Source organism: Hyla sarda, chromosome 6, assembly GCF_029499605.1.
Source record: "Hyla sarda isolate aHylSar1 chromosome 6, aHylSar1.hap1, whole genome shotgun sequence".
Classification (NCBI taxonomy): domain Eukaryota; kingdom Metazoa; phylum Chordata; class Amphibia; order Anura; family Hylidae; genus Hyla; species Hyla sarda.
In genome coordinates this window covers 288,988,067-289,012,704 of record NC_079194.1, presented here as the reverse complement: position 1 = coordinate 289,012,704, position 24,638 = coordinate 288,988,067, and the positions used below count along the sequence as shown (strand labels likewise).

The following is a 24,638-nucleotide window of genomic DNA, read 5'->3' as shown; positions in this document are numbered from 1 at the left end:
CGCAAGAGAAATGCTAGCACAGGCTTCCAGTATCCGTATACACTGCTATATACTAAATAGCTGTGTATACGGATACTGGAAGCCTGTGCTAGCATTTCTCCTGCGGTGTATATAGTAGTATATAGCAGTGTATACGGATACTGGAAGCCTGTGCTAGCATTTCTCCTGCGGTGTATATAGTAGTATATAGCAGTGTATACGGATACTGGAAGCCTGTGCTAGCATTTCTCCTGCGGTGTATATAGAAGTATATAGCAGTGTATACGGATACTGGAAGCCTGTGCTAGCATTTCTCCTGCGGTGTATATAGTAGTATATAGCAGTGTATACGGATACTGGAAGCCTGTGCTAGCATTTCTCCTGCGGTGTATATAGTAGTATATAGCAGTGTATACGGATACTGGAAGCCTGTGCTAGCATTTCTCCTGCGGTGTATATAGTAGTATATAGCAGTGTATACGGATACTGGAAGCCTGTGCTAGCATTTCTCCTGCGGTGTATATAGTAGTATATAGCAGTGTATACGGATACTGGAAGCCTGTGCTAGCATTTCTCCTGCGGTGTATACAGTAGTATATAGCAGTATATAGAGAAGAGGGTTGCATTGACAATCCAACACAATGGGCAGCACATTGAACACATTTTATAAGTGGTCAGAAACTTGTAAATAACTCATGAAAGAATAAAGTTACGTTAAAACCAAGCACGTCATTGTTTTTCTTGTGAAATTCCCAATAAGTTTGATGTGTCACATGACCCTCTTCCTATTGAAAAAACAAAAGTTGGATTCAAAATGGCCGACTTCAAAATGGCCGCCATGGTCACCACCCCTCTTGAAAAGCTTCCCCCCCCCCCCTCACATATACTAATGTGCCACAAACAGGAAGTTAATATCACCAACCATTCCCATTTTATTAAGGTGTATCCATATAAATGGCCCACCCTGTATATATGTGTTCTAGGGAATTCTAGAGAACATCAGGTTAGAAATGTTTTCTACCAGAGGTGGCAGCAGAGAGCATAAGTTGTATGTGAATGTACCATTGTAACAAGTTTTGTAGGTTCCCTTTAAATAGACCGGCCATATCTTTCGCTATATAAACCTACCTTTCCGGTCGCATAACTTCTGCATAAATTTCCCAGTATGATATTTAGCTATTCGTCTCACCTCACATAAAATGTCATCTATTTTTATTTTTTTTTTTTTTTTGCACTTAAACCAGAAAACCTCTGTGGGTTTTTTTTTTTATTATTTGGTACAATTGCTATTTAATGAAGTGTAGAAATGGATTAATATTGAAAACTCAAACCTCATAAAGAGAATTTCTATTCTTGAGAACCTTCTGCAGAAAAATCCCCAAAATGGAAAATTACGAGCATTTAATGATGGCCTTTAAGCTCATCTGCCGATGCGGCAGCAGGTAATTGCGCGGATACAATAGGGTTCCTATGGAACCCAATATTAAGTCAGCTGAAACCAGACGTCTGATTATTGTGCATGTCCGTGGATGACGTCATGGGATGATCTCCGTTCCATTCACGTTAGTCTATAGTATTATTCGATGTTATTGTTGTGTAGATATACCTATAATTTGTCTATCACTCTTTGATGATATATGAGGCTATGAAATCACAGTTATCATTTCCAATCTATGAAAGCCATTTCCATCAGTTGTACAATATATCCAGTGGAATGTTTTTAGGAATTCAGTTTTCTCTAACTACATTTTTGGATCTACTAAAGAAAGGCATAGTGGACACATTAGCACTCCGTCCCCCCCCCCCCCCCTCCCCCCATATCATGCACACTCACCGTCACTAGTCCTGTAGAGCCATTTGATTTATTCCAGTTCAGCTGCATCCATGGGTTTTATCACTCTAATGTGGTCATGTGATCACAAATCCGACTCTCCAAATCTTCCTGTGCCCAATTGTTCCAACAGGATGTCAGACTCTGACTTCCTGTGGGCTACAGGATGACATCATCACCTACCTGATCCCTCCTACTAGCTCCCAGACCCCTCCCTGGCCCATCTGCTATTTCTTTGGAATCAGGATATATAGTACTTATACACCTCCCTCCCATCTATATCTGTATACTGCTGCTGCTATCTCTATGGGTTCAGGATATATAGTTGTTTTACACCTCCCTCCAGCTCTATATGTATACTGCTCCTGCTATCTATATGGGATCAGGATATATAGTAGTTATACACATCCCCTCCAGCACTTTCTGTATACTGATGCTGCTATCTCTATGGGATAAGGATATACAGTAGTTACACACCTCCCCTCCAGCTCTATCTGTATACTGCTGCTGCTATCTATATAGGATCAGGATATATAATAGTTGTACACCTCCTATCCAGCCCTATCTGTATACTGCTGCTCATATCTCTGACTTCCTGTGGGCTACAGGTTGACATCATCACCTACCTGATCCCTCCTACTAGCTCCCAGACCCCTCCCTACCCCACCTGCTATTTCTATGGGATCAGGATATATAGTACTTATACACCTCCCTCCCATCTATATCTGTATACTGCTGCTGCTGCTATCTCTATGGGATCAGGATATATAGTTGTTTTACACCTCCCTACAGCTGTATATGTATACTGCTCCTACTATCTCTATGGGATCAGGATATATAGTAGTTATACACCCCCCTCCAGCTCTATCTGTATATTTATGCTGCTATCTCTAAGGGATAAGGATATACAGTAGTTAAACACCTCCCTTCCAGCTCTATCTGTATACTGCTTCTGCTATTTCTATAGGATCAGGATATATAATAGTTTTACACCTCCTATCCAGCTCTATCTGTATACTGCTGCTGATATCTCTATGGGATCAAGATATATAGTAGTTATAGACCTCCCCACCAGCTTTATCTGTATACTGCTGCTGCTATCTCTATGTTATCAGGATATATATAATAGTTGTACACCTCCTATCCAGCTCTACCTGTATACTGCTGCTGATATCTCTATGGGATCAGGATATATAGTAGTTATAGACCTCCCCACCAGCTTTATCTGTATACTGCTGCTGCTATCTCTATGTGATTAGGATAAATAATAGTTGTACACCTCCTATCCAGCTCTACCTGTACACTGCTGCTGATATCTCTATGGGATCAGGATATATAGTAGTTCCCTGAGGCTGTATTTACACATTGCTTTTCTTTCTGCTTTTTTTCTCTTTTTGCCATGATTTTCCAAAAATCTGGGCAAAAATGGAGATTGTACTGCAACTGTGCAAAATATGGTAAAACGTGTCACGTGTCATTTTACCATGATTTCACTGAAAAAACAGCTAAGGCCGTGTTCCCACCCCATGCGTTTCTTCCTCAAATGACCAAATTCGTGCTAAAATTGTTTTCACCCTTTTTGTTTTCAAATTGTGCTCACCATTTTTACCTCACAATGACTTATGACTTCACTGGGTATTGTGGTAGAGATTTATCAAAACCTGTGCAGAGGGGAAGTTGACCAGTTGCCCATAGCAACCAATCAGATTGCTTCTTTCATTTTTAAAAATGAAAGAAGGGCCTCTTAAAGGGCCAGTGCTCAATTAAGTGTCTGAACCTGCGCCCAGTCCTTAAATATCAGCTCCTCCCTTGGTTCCCTGCTGGATCTTTCATTGTCTATTGCCACTGTAAAAGTCCTGTGTTCCTGCGTTCCTGTTACTGTGTACTTGTTCCTTGCTACCTTACCTACCCTACACATGTGTTACCTGCCTGACCTACTGCCATCTTGCCACGTCTTGCCAGTCTCCTTCTGTGCCATGCCAGCTCCCTGTGTGGACGAGTCATGCCGCAGCAAGACCATCCCGCTTTGCGGTGGGCTCTGGTGAAAACCAGCGGCACCTTAGACTCCGCTCCCTGGCACAGCTCACGTCTTCACCCACACAGGCCCAGAGGGTCCACCACCTGCTGTGACCCTTACAGGAAGATTGGAAGTACATTGTCTGGTCTGTTGAGTTTCCATTCCAACTGCAACATTCATATGGCAGGGTCAGAATATGGCATAAATGACATGAAAGCATGGATCCATCCTGCCTTGTATTAGCGGTTCAGGCTGGTGATGGTGTAATGGTGTGGGGGACATTTCCTAGGCACAATGGGCTCTTTGCGTATTGTTGCCGACCATGTCCTTCCCTTTATGACCACAGTGGACCTGTCTTCTGATGATACTTCCAGCAGGATAATGCCCCATATCACATGACATCATCTCATACGGGACAATGTGGTCACTGGACTTCAATGGCCTCCACAGTCACCAGATCTCATCCAAGAGATCACCGCTGGGATGTGGTAGAACGGTAGATTCTCATCATGGATCTGACAAATCTACAGCAACTGTGTGATGTCATCCTGTCCATATGGAGAAACTGTGTTATGTCATCATGTCCATATAGAGGAACTGCGTGATGTCATCATGTGTATATGGAGGAACTGTGTGATGTCATCATGTCCATATGGAGGAACTGTGTGATGCCATCATGTCCATATGGAGGAACTGTGTGATGCCATCATGTCCATATGGAGGAACTGTGTGATGTCATCCTGTCCATATGGAGGAAATGTATGATGTCATCATGTCCATATGGAGGAACTGTGTGATGTCATTATGTCCATTGAGAGCAAAATCTCTGGGGAATGTTCCCAACTCCTTGTAAAAAGTATGTAATGAAGAATGAAGACAAATGGGGGTCTAACCCGAAACTAGCAAGTGACCGGAGAATGTATATATACAGTATATGTGTTTAGCCATTAGAGGGAACCAAAATTTGCAACAGGACCTTTTGATTGCTCGATTGTCCAGCTTTTGATTACCCCTTTACAAAGCATTGGCACCGGTTCATAAAAGGGACGTTATAGAGCTGGAAAGGGTACAGAGACTAATAAGGGTCCGGAACATCTTAGCTATGAGGAAAGATTAAAAGAATTACAATTTTTTTAGTCTTGAGAAGAGACATTTGGGGGGGATATGATCAACTTATTTAAGTATATAAATGGCCCATACAAAAAATATGGGGAAAAATCTGTTCCAGGTAAAAAACCCTTAAAGGGGTCATCACTGCTCGGCATTTGGAACAAACTGTTCCGAACGCTGGAGCAGGCACCAGGAGCTCGTGACATCATAGACCCACCCCCTCATGATGTCACGCCCCGCCGGTGGGGCGTGACGTCACGAGCTCCCAGCTCCTGCTCCAGAACAGTTTGTTCGGAACGCTGAGCAGCGGAGTACCCCTTTTAAATGACAAGGGGGCACACCCTCTGCCTGGAGAAAAAAAAAAGTTAGGTCTCCATGGGTGACAATTCTTCTCTACCATAAATACTGTGAATTTATGGAACAGTCTACCTCAGGAACTGATCACAGCAGGAACAGTTGAGAGCTTCAAAACAGGCTTCAAATGTAGGATCATCCCCCCCCCCCCAGACCCTTCCCTTAACCTTCTTAGTTAAACTTGATGGACATGTGTCTTTTTTTCAACTGTACTAACAATGTAACCAGCATGCCTATATTTTTGAATATGTGGTATCAATCATTATATAGGCAATAAGTTATTCCTTCTATAATATTAGGATCAGCCTTCTTTACATTTTCCGTGCCCCCCCAACCATCAGACTGGATGTCTCCTTCCCGCTCTCCCTTATTATCTACACATCATCCTCTTCTTACCGCTCATCCCAAATACCAACGTTCCCCTGAGCTCAAACAGACCTGGCATTTCCACCCACACAGAGCACGCCGGCCCGCGTTATTACAGACTGGATGAGACAGACGTAACCGACTGCATCTGATTGTTAATGAGAGACAATAATCCACTTATTAAATTACGACCTGCGCTCCCACCGCCCTAATGTTACGTAATGACCAAATTAAATTCAGAGAAATGGATTTTTTTTTTCCGGATTTTTGGCCAGCACTTAAATACGTCTGCTCGACCAGCACATTGCTCGCGAGCCCGGGAAAGATCAGAGCTCCCCCATTCACAGCCGTATTCCCAGCCTTCGTGCTCTATTAGGATCCCTGTGTAAGACACAAGTGACACCGATAACATAGAAAACAAATATTGCTTTATGCTTCCAGCAGGCAGACGAAAAAAGCCGAAAGGCGACCATTTGTTTCTAGCTTACCTGCCTACATTATAAAGTAGATGGGTATTGAAAGAAGAGGCGCCGCGGCTTTTGTTGTGCATTCGGGAATCCAAACACAGCTGCCGCTTGCAGCCAGCGTCTCTTTCTCTCAATGCATCTGTTCTTTAGGGACCCTTTCTGTTCTCATTTACAGACCTGTAATCTCCTTTATACATTGTTTTTATTTAATTTTTTTATCACAAGCAGCCTGCGGTGCTTTATATAATTCTGGCTTAGGGGTATTCCGGCATCTTGTGCGAGATGCAGGAGGGACCCCCCCTCTCTACCCCCCCGGAGATGGAGGATGACATAAGACATAAAACGCGTTAACACTTCCTTGGTCATCACTTCTGTGGGCACTAAGCTTATGCTTGGGTTAATCTTCCTTTAATGATATGCATAAAACAAGCTGGGACTTCACAGGATTTTGACTGGCACAGCATTCGTGAAAGAAATACCTAAGGGAGTCTTTACGATCTGCCTAGATGGTGCTTTACCAGCAGTTTAAAGAAAAACTAGGAATTGGCATCAGCAAATCTAGTGCCCAAGACTGGACTGTCCCAGTACTATGTAGTAATTGTAGGTTGGCATGCTCTGCTCTGAGTGGCAATTTAGGGCCTAGGGCCTGAGTTTGCCTGCTTTTATTTCTGTGACTGGCAGCGATAAAGATGTTTCTTGTCACAGGCTGGCTGCATGTGCCGTTTGAGGGCTCAGTGCCCCCAGCTTTGGCGGCGGACTTGCTGTTGTGACCGGCAGTGCCAAGGCTTTCACCCAGCACTTAATGACTGGCACAGCCGGGGTACTTCTGCTCAGTGGAGCTGAGGATCTTTTGGCAGATGAAGCCTTTTTACTGGCTGTTTTTTGTTGATATTATAGTAGCTGCCAACCCAGGTGAACCTTATTGAAAGTAGGGCACTATGCCCAGGCTGCCACTTATTGCTGGCCTTCTAAAGTACCTGGGGGTTGTTTCTTGACCCACCTAACAGCATTTAGCAAAAATGAAAGGTGTCATGCTGACAGCCCAGAGAAGCATCATTATTCAGTCCATAAAAAGCAGGGCCAAATTTACCATAGGTGCAACTGGTCCCACCGGGCTCATTGGTAGGGGCCCATTCACAGCAGTACAGCTTTTAACCATATCTCTGTCCTAGTCGAAAATTTGGATCAAGCAGGGAAGGGCATGCACCAAGGTGTACCAATAAGTCTGGACATTCTGGTGACATTTTTTGTTGTTGATTTATATATTACTGTTTAGATCAATGAGATCAAGTACCGTGTGTGCCTAGCACATCCTTGTCCCATGAAATTCTGGTGCGGGGCATTTAGGGCCGGGTTATGGAAGAATTGTCTGTCTGTAGAAAATGTAAGTAGAATATGTTATGAAAAAACAATCTCGGAATCAGAATGAAAAGTAAAAGCATCCCAGAGTTATTAATGCTTAAAGTGACAGTGGTCAGACGTTCAAAAAATGCTCGGGTCCGGTGAAAATGGTCTGGGCCATTAAGGGGTTAATATAGAATTCCCATTAGAAGAGTGGCATTACACCATGCAGGAGTCAAATGCACACACTGTATTAATCATCATTTAGCATATAAAATCCAGTTTATATAGAATTACACTACAACTAGATGTGCAGCATTTGTTCCTGGGAGCTCCAGTCTATGTTCCTCGAACTGAGGGCACAAAGGCACTTCTCTGTCCATACAATGGGACAACATAATGATCAGGTAATAATATCTGTATATTATATATCTTATCCCTTCCTCATATCCCGTCCTCATATCCTGATCTCATATCCCGTCCTCATGTCCCGTCCTCATATCCCGACCTCATATCTCATCCTCCTATCCCGTCCTCATATCCCTTCCTCATATCCCGACCTCATATCCCGTCCTCATGTCCCGTCCTCATATCCTGACCTCATATCCTGACCTCATATCTCATCCTCATATCCCGTCCTCATATCCCTTCCTCATATCCCGTCCTCATATCCTGATCTCATATCCCGTCCTCGTATCCCGACCTCATATCCCGTCCTCATGTCCCGTCCTCATATCCCGTCCTCATATCCTGTCCTAATATCCTGTCCTCATGTCCCGACCTCATGTCCCGTCCTCATATCCCATACTCACGCCCCATCTTGTCATTATATTGTGGCCTCATCCCAACCCCATATCCCGTCCTCGCATCTCATCCTCATTTCCCGACCACATATCCAGTCCTCATATGCCATCTTCATATCCCAACCTTATATGCCATCCTCAAATGCTGTCCTCATATCCCGTCCTTAAATCCCAACCACACATCCCATCACCAACCCTAATTATTCTCTGCACCTGCCTTCCTGACTGTTAGCAGGATTTCAAAATTGCCGGGCAATCTCTGCAGCCCGAGAGTAATGAGATCAGGAAGTCATATAGATTACATGGGACTTCAGAGAAAAAAAACCACCCCTGCATAAGGGGGTGGGATAGTTAATTTAATTCTACTATATTTTGAATTGACATATAAGTAACATGTAACCAAGTTTCATTAAAATATCTCAAGCCATTTGGAAGTTATGCTGGAACATACATACATATATACCATACAGACATACAAACTTTATACTATACTATACATATATATATATATATATATATATATATATGTATATATATATATATATATATATATATATATATATACGCACACACACATTGAGTTTCATATATATCCCAGCTTTACCCTGATCTGGCCTTGCTCAACATAAGGTGTCTAGCAGTTATATGTAAAGACAGATGTGTTGTATCAATAATATTGATAGCGTCTTGTATAATGATGGATAAGTACTAGAGGGGGGGGGGGGGGGGATACCATTGATCAGTTTTGTTATATAACAATATGGGTGGTATATGGGCTATGACCACTCGAAACGCATTGTCTTTGAACGCACAAATAAGGGTTGTCTTCCTTTTGGAATAATCCTGGATCAGGGTGCTTCCATCCACTGATTGGCACTGATAATTTTCTTTTTACTTTGGGTGACAACCAGAAAGGTTCCCCCGGCCCTCTATTACTAGCACAGACATCTGATTTGCATACTGGAATAGCCTAAAGCTCCCAATAGACTTTAGTTAGATTTGGACCACCCTGCTGATTTTTACCAGGACCAGCCGTCTCTTTATGGGGGCCTCCTGATTCTCCCCCAACAGACTGGGGGGGGGAGAGTGGTCACCCAGGTTGGAATGCTCATGCCAGACATTTTTGTAGAGATTCGGTGCCACCAGAGTTGTCTGGCAGCTCTCTTCATTCAGAACACATGGACATTTGGCCAAGCCAAGCGTTCATGTGTATGGTGGGAATAAGAGAGATAGCTGTGGGCCAAAAGAACCGATGATCCAAATATAATGTGAATTCACGTAGAGCAAAACAGACATGGTCGCACATCTACATTTTGTATTTTGATCTAATTGCTTCTCAGTATAAATTCAAAAACTAACAGGTTGTTAGTATACATTTTGATCAAAAGGTACAAGCCCACTCGCCACGTCAAGGCCACCTACATAGAGTGGGTCCCTAACGTCCCTAGCATAAAATGGCGTAGCGCCGGGCGACGACCACCACCGCTGCAACACCAGTCCCCACAGGAGGAACGACCCACTGGCATAGGGGCCCCAATGCCACTCAGACCAGTCCTGGGGCCGCGCCTCCCCATAGACACAGCGCCACGACAGCAACGAACACCGCACAGCACCACACCAGTGTGAACAGGATGTATAAGGTCACTTACCATGTGCTCCCAGTCAGACTGGGAGGCTGCCAGAAATGAAAGGGCCTTGTGTAGCTAACTGCTACTTATATAGGGTTGGGCTGAGGGGGTGGGGCAGAGTGGAGACCAAGTGAAACCAACTTAAAAAGGAGGGGATAGAAAACACAATGTGAATTCAAGTAGAGAAAACAGACATGGTCGCACATCTACATTTTGTATTTTGATCTAATTGCTTCTCAGCATAAATTCAAAAACTAACAGGTTGTTAGTCAGATCAAAAGGTACAAGCCCACTAGCCACGTCAAGGCCACCTATTTAGAGTGGGTCCCTAACATCCCTAGCATAAAATAGCGTAGCGCCGGGTGGCGACCACCACCGCCGCAACACCAGTGCCCACAAGGTGATCGACCCACTGGCATAGTGGCCGCTGATGTGGTGCTGTGCGGTGTCCATTACTGTTGTGGCACTGTGTCTGTGGGGAGGTGCGGCCCAGGGACTCGTTTGAGTGGCATTGGGGCTGCTCTGCCAGTGGGTCATTACCCCTGTGGGCACTGGTGTTGTGGCGGTGGTGGTCACCGCCTGGCGCTATGCAATTTTATGCTAGGGACGTTAGGGACCCACTCTAAATAGGTGGCCTTGATGTGGCAAGTGGACTTGTACCTTTTGATCAAAGTGTATACTAACAACCTGTTAGTTTTTGAATTTATGCTGAGAAGCAATTAGATCCAAATACAAAATGTAGATTTGCGACCATGCCTGTTTTATCTACTTGAATTCACATTGTGTTTTCTATCCCCTCCTTTTTTAGTTGGTTTCACTTGGTCTGCACTCTACCCCTCCCCCTCAGCCCAACCCTATATAAGTAGCAGGTAGCTACACAGGGCCCCTTCATTTCTGGCAACCTCCCAGTCTGACTGGGAGCACATGGTTAGTGAGATTTTACACCCTGTTCACACTGGTGTGGTGCTGTGCGGCGTCCATTGCTGCCGTGGCACCGTGTCTGTGGGGAGGTGCGGCCCAGGTACTGGTTTGAGTGGCATTGGGGCAGCTCTGCCAGTGGGTCGTTCCTCCTGTAAGCACTGGTGTTGTGGCGGTGGTGGTCGTCGCCCGGCAATACGCCATTTTATGCTAGGGATGTTAGGGACCCACTCTAAATAGGTGGCCTTGACGTGGCGAGTGGGCTTGTACCTTTTGATCAAAATGTATAATAACAACCTGTTAGTTTTTGAATTTATGCTGAGAAGCAATTAGATCAAAATACAAAATGTAGATGTGCGACCATGTCTGTTTTCTCTACTTTCTCTGCTTGGATCCAAATATAATTGTTGGCCATACTGTATGTCTACTTCGACCTAGTATTTCCTGTAATCTCAGATGATATTGCACTACAGGCGCCTCTCTTATACTTCATCCTTCAATACGGAGACCTACTGTGACATAACAAGTGGGTTTCAGTCAGGTTTCATTTAGGCAAGCTCCTGTGACATCACAAGTGGGTTTCGGCAAGGGCGTAACTGTGGGGTTGGGTGAGGGTAATGTGCAAATTAACCTTTTCGTGACGCCAGAGCACGGTTAGCCTATACACTGTCCGAGGTTTAGCCAGCTTCTGATGGGCCAGGCACGGGGCAATGAATACTCCGACGCAAGATTACAGATAACTGACTTTACTGAGGCAGGATAGATGGTAAAATCCGTTACAGCTCAGATTGGTACAAAGGGAGGTGCAGGGTAAACCTTGGAAGCCTATCACCTTGCTGGGACTTGTAGTAGCTTGTATTGTGCTGTATATGACTGACTTGCTGTATGGCAACCCACGCTGACTTTAGTGATTTGAATGACTGATTTAGATGGCTGACTTGGATCCCCGGGACTTTAGTGCTTAGGGCTAGGCTTTGACGTTCACCTGATCGCAGTGGACTTGCTTTAGAAGATGCGTGGTTGCAGGATTATACTTGTTAGATTGAGGCCTCCTCAGAACACCTCACACTTTCTCCTCAGACTTCCTCCAAGCTGTACCTCAGCTAAGAACTGAACTCTTACCACACAATAAAAGGGGCAAATTTGGAGGATCCCTATCGGGCTGATAAGTGGTTTACCACATGCACACTCCCCTAACAACAGGTTTTAACAGGCTTAAAACAACAGGTACATAAAAATGCCAGAACATAAACCATAGCATAACATTAAATTATATTGAGTCCTGAGTAGTGTGGGCCCAAGACGGACACTGAAGGCAACATCTGCCACACAGGATGGGCAGTATTCTGTACTAGGTCACCACATAACTACAGAGGGTGCAGTGATAGCTGTTGCAACTGGACCCTGGTGCCTAAGGGAGCCTTAAGTAACATCTGCCCCATAAGAGACCAGTATTATAAATGGCACATGGGGCCATGTTCCAGATTTTGCATTGGAGCCCAGAAACTTTAGGTTTTGGTCAGGTGAGCTCCAGTGACACCACAAAGGTATTCCCACTGCAGGATTGGGGGGGTTTCTGGACTGCTCAGTAAGTTGGTCTATGGCAATCCCCGCCCCCTTTCCCCTTTTGCACATGGACCCCCATCTAGTTCAGTTCAGATAGAATCTGCGGAGTATATACATCTTATTTCAGGTGTGTGTATTGGAGGAGACGGCAGACATCATTATAATAGGAATGAACAGGTCTTGTAGAGTATTAATGCACGTTTCCCCCGAGGTTCTCATTAATGTATACAATACACACGATAATTGTTATGTACATTCCCAGATTGTCTGTTTTCATTTTCTCTTCCAGGGTGACATAATATACAACGCTATTTAACACTTCCATTAAACCCACCAAGGTTTCTTAACCTATTCCGTGCCAGTATGCTCAACCTATGCCTTGACGTCCGCTTTTCCCACTGGCGGTGTCGTCTCTTAATGTCACATCTCTTGACGCCTCTTGTACGTTGCGGGGAAGGTAAGTGGCAACTAGAAAAAAAAAATAGCAGAGGAAAATATTTACATGGTGATGCTTTTCTGAAAATTTCCCCCGCACAGATCCTAGTGTTATATGCTAATCTGTCTGGGAAGAATGGAAAAGGAGGGGAGAGCGGAGCGTGATGGAGAGAACAGAGTTAAGCGGAGTAGAAGCAGAAGACAGATGAAGGGAATGCATATTATGATAGGTAGATGGGAGAACAGATAAAGAAGTGCGGCTTGCGTATGATTAATTACTGTTCAAAACGCTCAATCCTAGTACCATATCAGTTAGGAAAGTAATACAAGAACTGTATGGAAATGGTCATGGATATAACATAGCAGGGACGTGCGCACATAGACTCAAAAGGGGGCTTGAGCCCCTGCCCTTTTAATGCACCTGCCCTATAATGATTGGGACCTCCATGGGGTGATGCAGGTCCTATTCAGCTGATATTACTGCCCTTATCTCAAGAATTGTGTTGTGTTAACATATGCAAGATTTAAAAATACAATTTTTATTTAGAAGTGCCTTTTTTTTAATTTTATTGAGCCTTTGCCAACCACAATGTCTGTGCACATCCCTGTAACATAGAGACAGTAGAGCAAGCTCTTGGCCCAGTGCCAGTAAAGTGTCATACTTTAGATCTGACGATCCACCAAAGTAGACGATTCTTAGGGCCCTCACCCCGTCTATAGCAAACTTCTGCATACCCACTTTAAATTGTATTGAAACCCTTGTTGCTCTCATTGCACGCACTGGACAGTGGGGTTGTCTTCTACTGGAGCATTTTGGGTTTACTGACACAGGCCCACTTGGCAGCGGTGGTGAATCCACTGACTTGTGGAGTCTGCGAGGTCCCCTGGTTTCTGGAGTTTTTTCCTGGAATTATTATAGGGAACCCCCCAGTCGGCCGAGGGTGCACTTGAAGCGTGTCTGATCTGAAAGTATTATGGGTCACATAGAAAAAAAGAGCCGGCACTGTGGTAACGGAAATGCTCCCGTGACGCTGAGGTTGAAACTAGTGGATGCGTATAGACGGGTGATATTGCTATGTCGGGGTGCGTTCATGTGAAAAAATGATGCAGCCAATATGACATTTGAAGAGGGTACAAAAAACGCACTCACCCTCTATCATGCCAAAGGAGGTGTAGGTTTATTCCAAGCAGTACATGGAAATAAAAGGCTCGGGTCAGGAAGGAGAGAAAGCATGAGCTCAGCCGAGCTCGTGGAACGACGGTCCCGTGCAGGAACAATCACACAAAAGCCTTCAAGGGAATGTGTCACCGTTTTATTTTTTTTTATAAAATTTTTTATTTAATTTATGTATTTAGTTTTAGGACAATGTATTTTTCATGTTATTTATTAATAAAGTTTGTACTGGGGGCGGCCATTACTGTAGCCTCATTGTGGTGTGTCACTTCACAACACCTACACAGTTACTTTATGGCAGGCACAGCACATAAGAAAGTTAAGACTGAGAGTGTCTCATAAAAAAGCATTGACTGCTTACTGCACATGTGCATAGCACAGGCTAGGTGAAATGAAAGGGGGAGCCAGCACCATTTTCTTGAAGTCCCTGAGGAGCAGTGACCTATCAAGAGACATCCAGTCTGTTCTTTACCATTCTTCAGACACCAACAAAATGATGACAGCGTAATTGAAAAAACTACTAAACAGAAGAGGAAGGTAGACGGGCGAGGTCTAATTTGCAGCAGCCAGACAAGTTGCTTGCTTTCACTGTATTCCTCATGTTAGCTCCCTCTGCTTGTCAACAGTGGGAGATATGACAAGTTATTATTTAATTTTTCATATTTTGTGACCAGTAATTAAAAATTTTTTATTTCCAAAAATATTTAAAACATTTGAGAAAATTATTTAACCTCTAAAAAAATCATCACATTTGGTGACACATTCCCTTTCAGTCCAACACAGTGCTCAGGGGTTTCACAGAATAGCATATCGTACAAATGCTGCCAGCCACGCCCCCTCCCATAGACTTGCATTGAGAAGGCGCATCGCCAGTCATCCGGCATGGAACAAAGTTTGCTCCGTGCCACGGATGACTGGGGTGCGCAACGGAAATCGCGGGGGGACTCAGCGATCAGACATCTTATCCCCTATCCTTTGGATAGGGGATAAGATGTCTAGAGGCGGAGTACCCCTTTAAGCAGCGATTCTTCCTGCTTGTAAATGAGGGACCCTTCTAACAAATATTATTGGTAATAATGGACAACACCTTTATCATATAGGGAACATCCAGGAACTGTTTTTGAAGTCTTAATAACTGTAGACCCAGAGGAAAGGCCAAATGTAAATAAGCACCTAACAGGACTGTAATAGTAGCTGGTGTTTGCAAGCATGCTATACCAGGAAGGAACCTAGATATCACAATGCACAGTGATTGGCACCTTTGTCTTCTTGCACAATTGTCATGTGTCCTGTCTATGATAATTTCCTGGAACAGATGGAACTGATAAACAGAAGCATAGGAGAAGTCAACATCTCAATGGAAGCCAACATCTCCGACAGCAAATAACAAGTGCCCTGATACCTCATCTCTCATCTCTCATGAAATTATTATCTAAAACATAAAAAAAAAAGTAAAAACATTATGAGTAAAATTCCAATAATTTGACAGTAAATGGAAGATTATCATATAAAGCATTCAAATGATTTTAGGAGAATGCCTGCAGTACCCAGATTAATGGGCGCATTTTAAAGGGGTACCCTGGGGAACTAAACCCATAGCCCATCCCATTTGATTGTCTAAATATCATTCATTAGCTATATAGAGCAGTTTCCTCTTTTTGGTTGTCACATGCATGAAGTGAGACAATGATGTCATGCAGCGATTCACTCTATCTCTGTCCAAATTCCTCTCTGAAAGCAGCCCCCATCTTCCCGAGAGACACAGACCACGTGGTTTGGCCCTGCACTGATGAGTTATGCTCCCTTTACTGCTGAGAACTGGGAGGGGTGTGTGGTCTCAGCTAATCACACACTGAACTTCTCTCTGCTGACGGAGCGAGTGGGTGGGGGCTGCTCTCAGAAAGTGAGTTGGCTTGCAGAGCTGCCATGATTGCTCGGAGATGTAGGCAAGAGGAGGGAAGGATGGCAAAGAATATCAAGCAGCCAGAGAAGATAACAGGAGCCATGCATATTAGGCGTAATGGTTTACAGGGAACATATTCGAGTAGTGTGGTGGCTTTACATATATATATATATATATATATCCCTCCCTGGAGTACCCCTTTAAAGGAGTACTTCAGTCTTAGATAGGGGATAAGTGTCTTATCGCGGGGGCGGGGTGGGGAGGGGAATCCGACCGCTGGGCCCACCTGCCATCTCCCGCACGGGAACCAGGCATTGCCGTGGCTAATGCATGTGTCATTTACCTCACTGAGGTCGAGGACATGCCCCCTCTATACAGCTCTGAGCCGGGGCCCCATACAGGAGATTGCAGAGGTCCCAGTGCTCGGTCCTGCGGATAGGGGATAAGTGTCTATGGCTGCAGATCTCCTTTAAGGCTAAACTATGGCATAGTGTAAAACTATACTAGTATATTTTATTTGATAGAATTGTGTACTGTACAGGAATATCATATTTATGTAATTAGTGTGACAGAAGTTACAATTATTGTTCCTTCCAGTGCAGATAATGACTGTAACTTGCCAAGTTCTGTATAATTAGAACTCCGGTAAGCCAGAATAAATAAGAAAAGTGATACAGTACAGTTAAAAAAAAATAAAAATAAACACACAAAACAAAAACATTCTATAATTTTTTTTTTATTTGCTTTGGGGACTAGGTGCAGGCATCAAAACCTATAAATGGACTTGCACTCTGGGCTACTGGAAGGCTACTTACTCCAATGGTATGATTACACATGGTGGATACTCTAAGGATTCGCTAACAGATCTACAACTTATCCCCAATGTGTGATCATACATGGGCTGCACAACTAAGGCTAAGTTCACATCTGCGTCGGAGGCTACATTTAGGGTAAGCATTATTATTTTTATCTGGCTAAAGGGGTATTCCAGCCATAGACATCTTATCCCCTATCCAAAGGGTAGGGGATAAAATGTCTGGTCGCGGGGGGCCTGCCGCTGGGACCCCCCACGATCTCCGTGTAGTACCCGCATTCTATGCCGGGCTGCTGCTCCAGTCTCGGGAAACCTCGTGTTTCCAGGACTGGAGATGATATGTCATGCCACGCCTCTTGTGATGTCACACCACGCCCCCCTCCGTTCATGTCTATGGGAGGGGGTGTGACGGTCGTCACACGTGGCTTGACTACACGATTGGCCGGAATACTACGTTAAAATTAAAGTGTACCTGTCACAATGAGCCTCGGCATATGTTTTAATGTCCAGTGCAAGCTCGTAGCCCGAGACTTACCGTGTCACTGATTAGGAGTCAAAATGCTGGAAGCCCCATACAAGTCTATGGAACTTCTGGCATTCCGACTCCTGATCGCTTCACTCTCGGGGGCAGTCTCAGGCTTTGATATTGCTAGGGTCATTGAAAATATCCCGCCGTGGCTCATTATGACATTGCCCATTTAATTAAAATAATGGGCACCTTACTTAACCTATTAAAGTCAATGGGATCCGTCAGGCTTCATTCCATCATGCAGTGGATCTGGTGGCTATGTTTTTTTTCTATGGAATATATAGAGAATCACAATGGCAACTCGTGTATTCACACTTCTTTATTGTTCTTCAGCTGGTTCAACTGACTTGGTAGGCTTGCGGTTTGGCCATACTCTGACGATAGAATTTATGGTGCTCCATGAGATGTCCAAAGCATGGGATATTTATTTATATCCTAACCCTACTTTGTATTTCTCCACCACTTTATCCTTGACGTGTTTGATGAGCTCCTTGGTTTTTATGCTGTTGTTTGTTCAGTAATGCTCTCTAACAAACTCTGAGGCCTTCACAGATCAGGTGCTTTTGTACTGAGATTAAACTACAGACAGGTGGAACCTATTTACTAATTAGGCGACTTGCAAATGTGACTTGTGAAGGCGATTGGTTGCACCAAATCTTTGTTGATCTTTGCACTAAAAATAGAAGAAGAATCCAAGGAATTTGGGAAAAAACGGGCTAGAATCTGGCGTACACTGGCTCGGGGCACAAAATACCGCAGACCACGATATAAAATAATAAAAATAGCATTTATTTGGGAAAACATGTTTCAAAAGTAAACTTCTGTCTTTGTCTGGTCATGGACCTGTTGAAGAAAGAGGTATTGTCCCAAATAAAAGCTGGTATTAAAGGGGTACTCAGGTGAATTTTTTTTTAAATCAGCTGGTGCCAGAAAGTTAAACAGATTTGTAAATTACTTCTATTTAAAAATCTTAATCCTTCCAGTACTTATCAGCTGCTGTATACTACAGAGGAAGTTCTTTTCTTTTTTATATTATTTTCTGTCTGACCACAGTGCTCTCTGCTGACATCTCTGTCCATGTCAGGAACTGTCAAAAGTAGAAACAAATACGCATAGCAAACCTATCCTGCTCAAGACAGTTCCTGAAACAAACATAGGTGTCAGCAGAGAGCAATGTGGTCAGACTGAAAAGAAATTGAAAAAGAAAAGAACTTCCTCTGGAGCATACAGCAACTGATAAGTACTGGAAGGATTAAGATTTGTAAAAAGAAGTAATTTACAAATCTGTTTAACTTTTTGGCACCAGTTGATAAAAAAAAAATGTGTCCCTTTAAATCCAAGTTAAAGGGAACCAATCAGCAGATTTTAGCATATATAACAATTGGCAATGCGTTATATTTGCTTAAATTATTATCCTCACCATCCTCAGGGGACGGCTGCATTGGAAGTAGTCCCCTGGGTGGGAACTTCTACTTAGCAGCACCCATTGCGCCACATTGCTCCGGCCATGGCCCCGACCCAATGGCTTGAATGACAGCTCTCGTCATCGCTCTGCAGATGGAGCAGAGCGGTGACGCAAGCTATCATTCAAGCCATCGGGACGGGGCCATTGCCGGAGCAATGCAAAGCAACGTGTGCTGGTAAGTAAAAGGATGGTGAGGATAATGATTTTAGTATATATATAATGCATTGCCAAGCGTTATATACAGTGGGGGTAAAAAAGTATTTAGTCAGCCACCAATTGTGCAAGTTCTCCCACTTAAAAAGATGAGAGGCTGTAATTTTCATCAGAGGTATACCTCAACCATGAGAGACATAAAGAGAAAAAAAAATCCATAATATCACATTGCCTGATTTTTAAAGAATTTATTAGCAAATTATGGTGTAAAATAAGTATTTGGTCAATAACAAAAGTTCATCTCAATACTTTGTTATATACCCTTTGTTGGCAATGACAGAGGTCAAACGTTTTCTGTAAGTCTTCAGAAGGTTTTCACACACTGTTGCTGATATTTTTGCTCATTCCTCCATGCAAATCTCCTCTAGAGCAGTGATGTTTTTGGGCTGTCACTGGGGAACACGAACTTTCAACTCGCTCCAAAGGTTTTCTATGGTTTTTTATGGGGTTGAGATCCGGAGACTGGCTAGGCCACTCCAGGACCTTGAAATGCTTCTTAGGAAGCCACTCCTTTGTTGCCCGGGTGGTGTTTTTGGGATCATTGTCATGCTGAAAGACCCAGCCACGTTTCATCTTCAATGCCCTTGCTGATGGAAGGAGGTTTTAACTCAAAATCTCACGATACATGGCCTATTCATTCTTTCCTTTACACGGATCAGTCGTCTTGGTCCCTTAGCAGAAAAACAGCCCCAAAGCATGATGTTTCCACCCCCATGCTTCACAGTAGGTATGGTGTTTTTTGGATGCAACTCAGCATTCTTTCTCCTCCAAACACGACGAGTTGAGTTTTTACGAAAAAGTTCTACTTTAGTTTCATCTGACTGTATGACAGTCTCCCTATATTCTTCTGGATCATCCAAATGCTCTCTAGCAAACTTCAGACAAGCCCGGACATGTACTGGCATGAGCAGGGGGACACGTCTGGCACTGCATGATTTGAGTCCCTGGCGGTGTAGTGTGTTACTGATGGTAGCCTATGCTTGTTACTTTGGTCCCAGCTCTCTGCAGGTCATTCACTAGGTCCCCCGTGTGGTTCTGGGATTTTTGCTTACCGTTCTTGTGATCATTTTGACACCATGGGGTGGAGCCCCAGATTGAGTGAGGTTATCAGTGGACTTGTAGGTCTTCCATTTTCTAATAATTGCTCCCACAGTTGATTTCTTCACACCAAGCTGCTTGCCTATTGCAGATTCAATCTTCCCAGCTTTATGCAGGTCTACAATTTTGTTTCTGGTGTCCTTCAACAGCTCTTTGGTCTTGGCTATAGTGGAGTTTGGAGTGTGACTGTTTGAGGTTGTGGACAGGTGTCTTTTATACTGATAACAAGTTCAAACAGGAGCCATTAATACAGGTAATGAGTGGAGGACAGAGGAGACTCTTAAAGAAGAAGTTACAGGTCTGTGAGAGCCAGAAATCTTGCTTGTTTGTAGGTGACCAAATACTTATTTTCCACCATAATTTGCAAATAAATTCTTATAAAATCAGACAATGTGATTTTATGGATTTTTTTTCTCATTATGTCTCTCATAGTTGTGGTTATAACCTATGACGAAAATGACAGGCCTCTCATCTTTATAAGTGGGAGAACTTGCACAATTGGTGGCTGACTAAAATACTTTTTTGCCCCACTGTATGCTAAAATATACTTATTGGTTCCCTTTAAATCTGTACTTATACCATGACAACATAGAATAGTCCAAGGGGGGTAAATACTGGGAAACAAGAAATCTAAATTCCATTATGTCTGAAAACGTTTGTGACCATGGTTTATTAAAAGATAATGTACATGGTGTATTGTACTATAATCATGTAGTTACATCTGCCTTCCTAGAGGGGTTAATATCACCCTATAATATATGCCGTTTATTCGTCTTTTAGATGTCACTCTATACATGTTCACCTACTGTGTTTATTAAGAGATTACAGTATGTTTCAGATTCTGGCTATAATCTCTGTATTTTTCTAATGAAATCCACTTGGTCCCAAGTCTCCCGCCCCTTCATCCCCCCACGACAGTGCTCCTCGGGCCCCAGTGCTCCTGGGGGCATCTTATTATTCCTCAGGTTTTATTCTACCCTGACAATTTTAAACAACACATAGAACGTTAAACAGAAAATAGAGATAAGGCCGGTGGTTAGATGCACATTTTAAGGATTTACAAGCTCCTAGGAGACTATCAGATACAAGACAAAAGACTAAAGGGGATCGGGGAGTAGTCGTATTTAGTACCTGATTTATAACATTTGATTTAGCCGAACATGAACCTGTCCCAAGCGCAGATGCCGATGGGATTTTTATTGGTGTGAGGTGAGATGTAAGGGGTAAATGATATTAACCCCTTCTTGTCGTGATGCCAGGGCGTGGTTTGGTCTTATAACCACCCGAAGGTAGTACCGCTAATCCTAGGTAGGGCAGGCGCAATAAAGAGTCCAAGGCCAGGTTAAGGGTAACGGTAGCTTTACTGAGGTAAGACAGATGGTAAAGTCTGTGCAGTTCAGCCAATATCCCAGAGAGGTGGCCAGTGACACAGTTAGACATTGCAGGCTGGTTGGGACTTTTAGTGACTTGACAGACTATAAAGCAGGCCACAGTGACTTGACTTGAGATGGCGACGGACAATAGAGATGACTTGACTTACTCAGGACCGACTGGTGGCTGCAGTAATTTAGACTTGAGGCCTCCAATGGCTGGACACAGACACTGGAACACTTGACTGCACTGGACCTCAGCAGGAACTGTGAAAGGAGCCCATAGGTCACTTGGGAGGTCACCTGGTCACTGGGGTTCTCTGGGTAACAATACAATCATGTGGTACAGATTTAAAGGTACAATACATAACTACACATACAGTAACCTGTAAATACTATAGGGTTTGCTGCAGGAGAGCCCCAAGAACACGCAGGGACTCTGCCTGACAGGGCAGAAGTACAGTACAGCAACATCCCGTACTGGGACCTTACATTGGCCTGTATGAATTTGAGGTGAAATACGAGACTGTATTATTTTATTTTTACCTTTTTTTCTGACCAAGATTGACACTGTGCAGAATGATCCACCGTGTGGATGAAAACTTAGTCGGGTTAATTAACATTCTTCATTAACTCCTCATATTGATGAACGGTTCACTTTCTCTTCCTCCCAGATGGAGACGGACGATTAACTAAGTGTCAAGGTTGCTTTGCTCACTGCGAACTGGAATATTTTGCTTTAGATGCAGAGTTGTCTTTATAGTGAGGATTAAAGGAAAACTGTCTTCAGTGTCACCATACTAACCCGTACTAACCTATTGGTGCAGGGGACACTGATGATAACCATACTTACCTTTCCCTGATCTGCGATCTCGTTCCCCCTGCTATTCCGGAGGCAGGCTTGGGGCATGCTCGCAGTGGGGCCCAGCAGAGAAGCAGCAGCAGTGAGTTGCAGAATATGCAGTTGGAATGTTACAGTTTTTATACCCAGAAGAATAAATATTTGGTCATCCTTAAATATTGCTTTGACTGAATTGAGAAATCTTTAGGGTAGGTTCACACATGACAGATCCACAGCATATTTTACGCTGCGGATCCGCCAATGACCAACCCTATACTGTGCCTCCTGCTGTGCCTGCGTTGTCTGCTTGTAGCAGCAATCCGCTTCTACAAGCAGACACACAGGGATGTGTGAGTTGCACCGCGCATGCGCAGTGTACCTAGCTCTTGACCTAGCTCAGGGAGAGCGCGACTTTATACTGCACGTACGCGTGACTCGCAGGTCCCTGTGTGTCTGCTTGTAATGGCGGATTGCTGCTACAAGCAGACAAAGCAGGCGCAACAGGATGCACACTATAGGGTCGGTCATCAGCGGATCCGCAGCATAAAATACACTGCGGATCTATTATGTGTGACCCTACCCTTAAGGTGTTTTTTAGCACATGAACGTGTATTATGTTCTCAAGTTCTTATTTCAAGAATTCTACTGATGAGGATCTTCACAGGTTGGCTTATTGTGGTACAATATGTAGAATTTTCATTACTACCGTAGTTCTGCAACAAGATATCCACAACAACGTAGGGAAGTTAGGGAAATCTTTCTGACATGGTAGGCAAGCAGCATAACATAGCTAATGCATAACAAGCATAATATCCTATAATTATATTCTGTTAAATCTGTTCTGAGTTGTAACTAGGCATCCTTGTTACCTGTCCATGGGGACTCCGTGTCTACTGAAGGTTTTCTGAGGGATTGCGATTCCTGTCTTGTGTTCAGTGTGAACAGTGTTCTATAATTATATCCTGTTGTACCCGTTTTTCTGAGTTGTAACTAGGTATCCGTTACTGGTCCATGGGGTCTCTGGGAGATTCATTCCTGTGTCTACTGGAGGTTTAGGGATTGTGATTATTCGGTTTAGCGATAGATCCAGTTTACTTTTGTGTAGGGGACTCTGGAGGTATTGATTATTCCCTTTGTCTACTGAAGGTTTTTCTAGGGGATTATGCTATATTCCTGTCTGTACAGCCGTCACGCCCCCTCCCATAGACTTGCATTGAGGGGGCATGGCCGTGGCGTCACGAGCAGGGGTTGACCGTGACGTCATGAGCCTCCTCCCCGCATCACCAGTCATCCGGCAAGGAGCGAAGTTTGCTTCATGCATCGGATGTCTGGGGTCCCCAGCGGCTGGACCCCCGGGTTCAGACAACTTATGATGTCTAGAGGCAGAGTACCCCTTAGTATAATGGATCTTGCTAGCAGCAGCCATGGTATTCCTCCAAAAGGCCCTCTCAGCTGTAGGCGGGTGCGCGGTTTTTATCTTCCAGCCATCATTGAGCTTTTCGTGCCCTTTATTTCAATATTATTTCCTATGCTTCTCTTTGAGTTCCTCCAGTGATAGAAAAGCATCTGGGTTTTGGGAGCAATTCACTACAAAAAAAACCCCCAAAAAAACGATTATCTTAAACTACGAGGCATCAGCATTCCTCCCCTTGTATGCACAACGTCAAATTTGGTATTGTGAACCCATTCATTTTCCCAAACCGAACTGTCGACTGGAAGAACGCAGCAGATATGTCAGTCAAGTCGCTGTTTGTCGATGTCGCTCCTGTAGGGAATAAGTGATTATCATCATATAACAGGATTTAGATTTCCTGCACCCTCTGGAAATAAGTTAACCCCATTTCGAATTTGCATTATTGATATGCAAAAGTCTTGTGATTTTTCTTCTTTTTTTTTTTTCTCCATTTTTCTTTCCATATCCCTTGGCAAGCAAGGCAAAAGATAGATAATTGACTTTATACCACAGAGAATAAGAAGGAACCAGACGGGCAGTATAGAAGGGGGGGGGGGGGGGGCCTTTGTACATAGAAGCCTTAACATCTTCACATACCACCCAGTGCGTCCTTCTCTGTAGAGCCCCAGGAAGCAAAGCTTGATTGCTGGGTATTTAGTAGGAAGATTAAAGGGATCCTGGGCATCCTTCTACCCAGAGCTTCACTGCCGTAGGAAAGAGCGGGTGGCTAACGCCCATCATTAGAGGCATGAAACGTGTCAGCAAATTAAAAGGAAAATAAGGCAGGAATTGGGAAACACTGAAATCCCACAGCATATTCCACTGACCTCATTAGTCAAAAAACACAAGATTCTTCAATGTAAGATCAGTTTCCCTGGAGAAGGGATGTGATACTCATAGTCTTCCTGATGCTCGGAACGGTCAACCCCCCCCCCCCCCCCCACCCAACCTTAGACTTGCAAT

At 43.8% G+C, this 24,638-nt stretch overlaps 1 protein-coding gene across 2 annotated transcripts in view; it reads left to right on the top strand.

Moving 5' to 3' along the window:
- CHRM4 (cholinergic receptor muscarinic 4) overlaps window positions 1-24,638 on the top strand; it is a 183,021-nt gene that overhangs the window by 47,676 nt on the left and 110,707 nt on the right. For both annotated transcript variants that reach the window (XR_008845404.1, XM_056527651.1), the window contains exon 2: window positions 12,670-12,837. Coding sequence is in view for 1 of the 2 variants with exons in the window: in XM_056527651.1 (XP_056383626.1) it covers window positions 12,744-12,837 (94 nt within the window). In the remaining variant the exon portion in view is untranslated. The remainder of the gene's footprint in view (window positions 1-12,669; window positions 12,838-24,638) is intronic.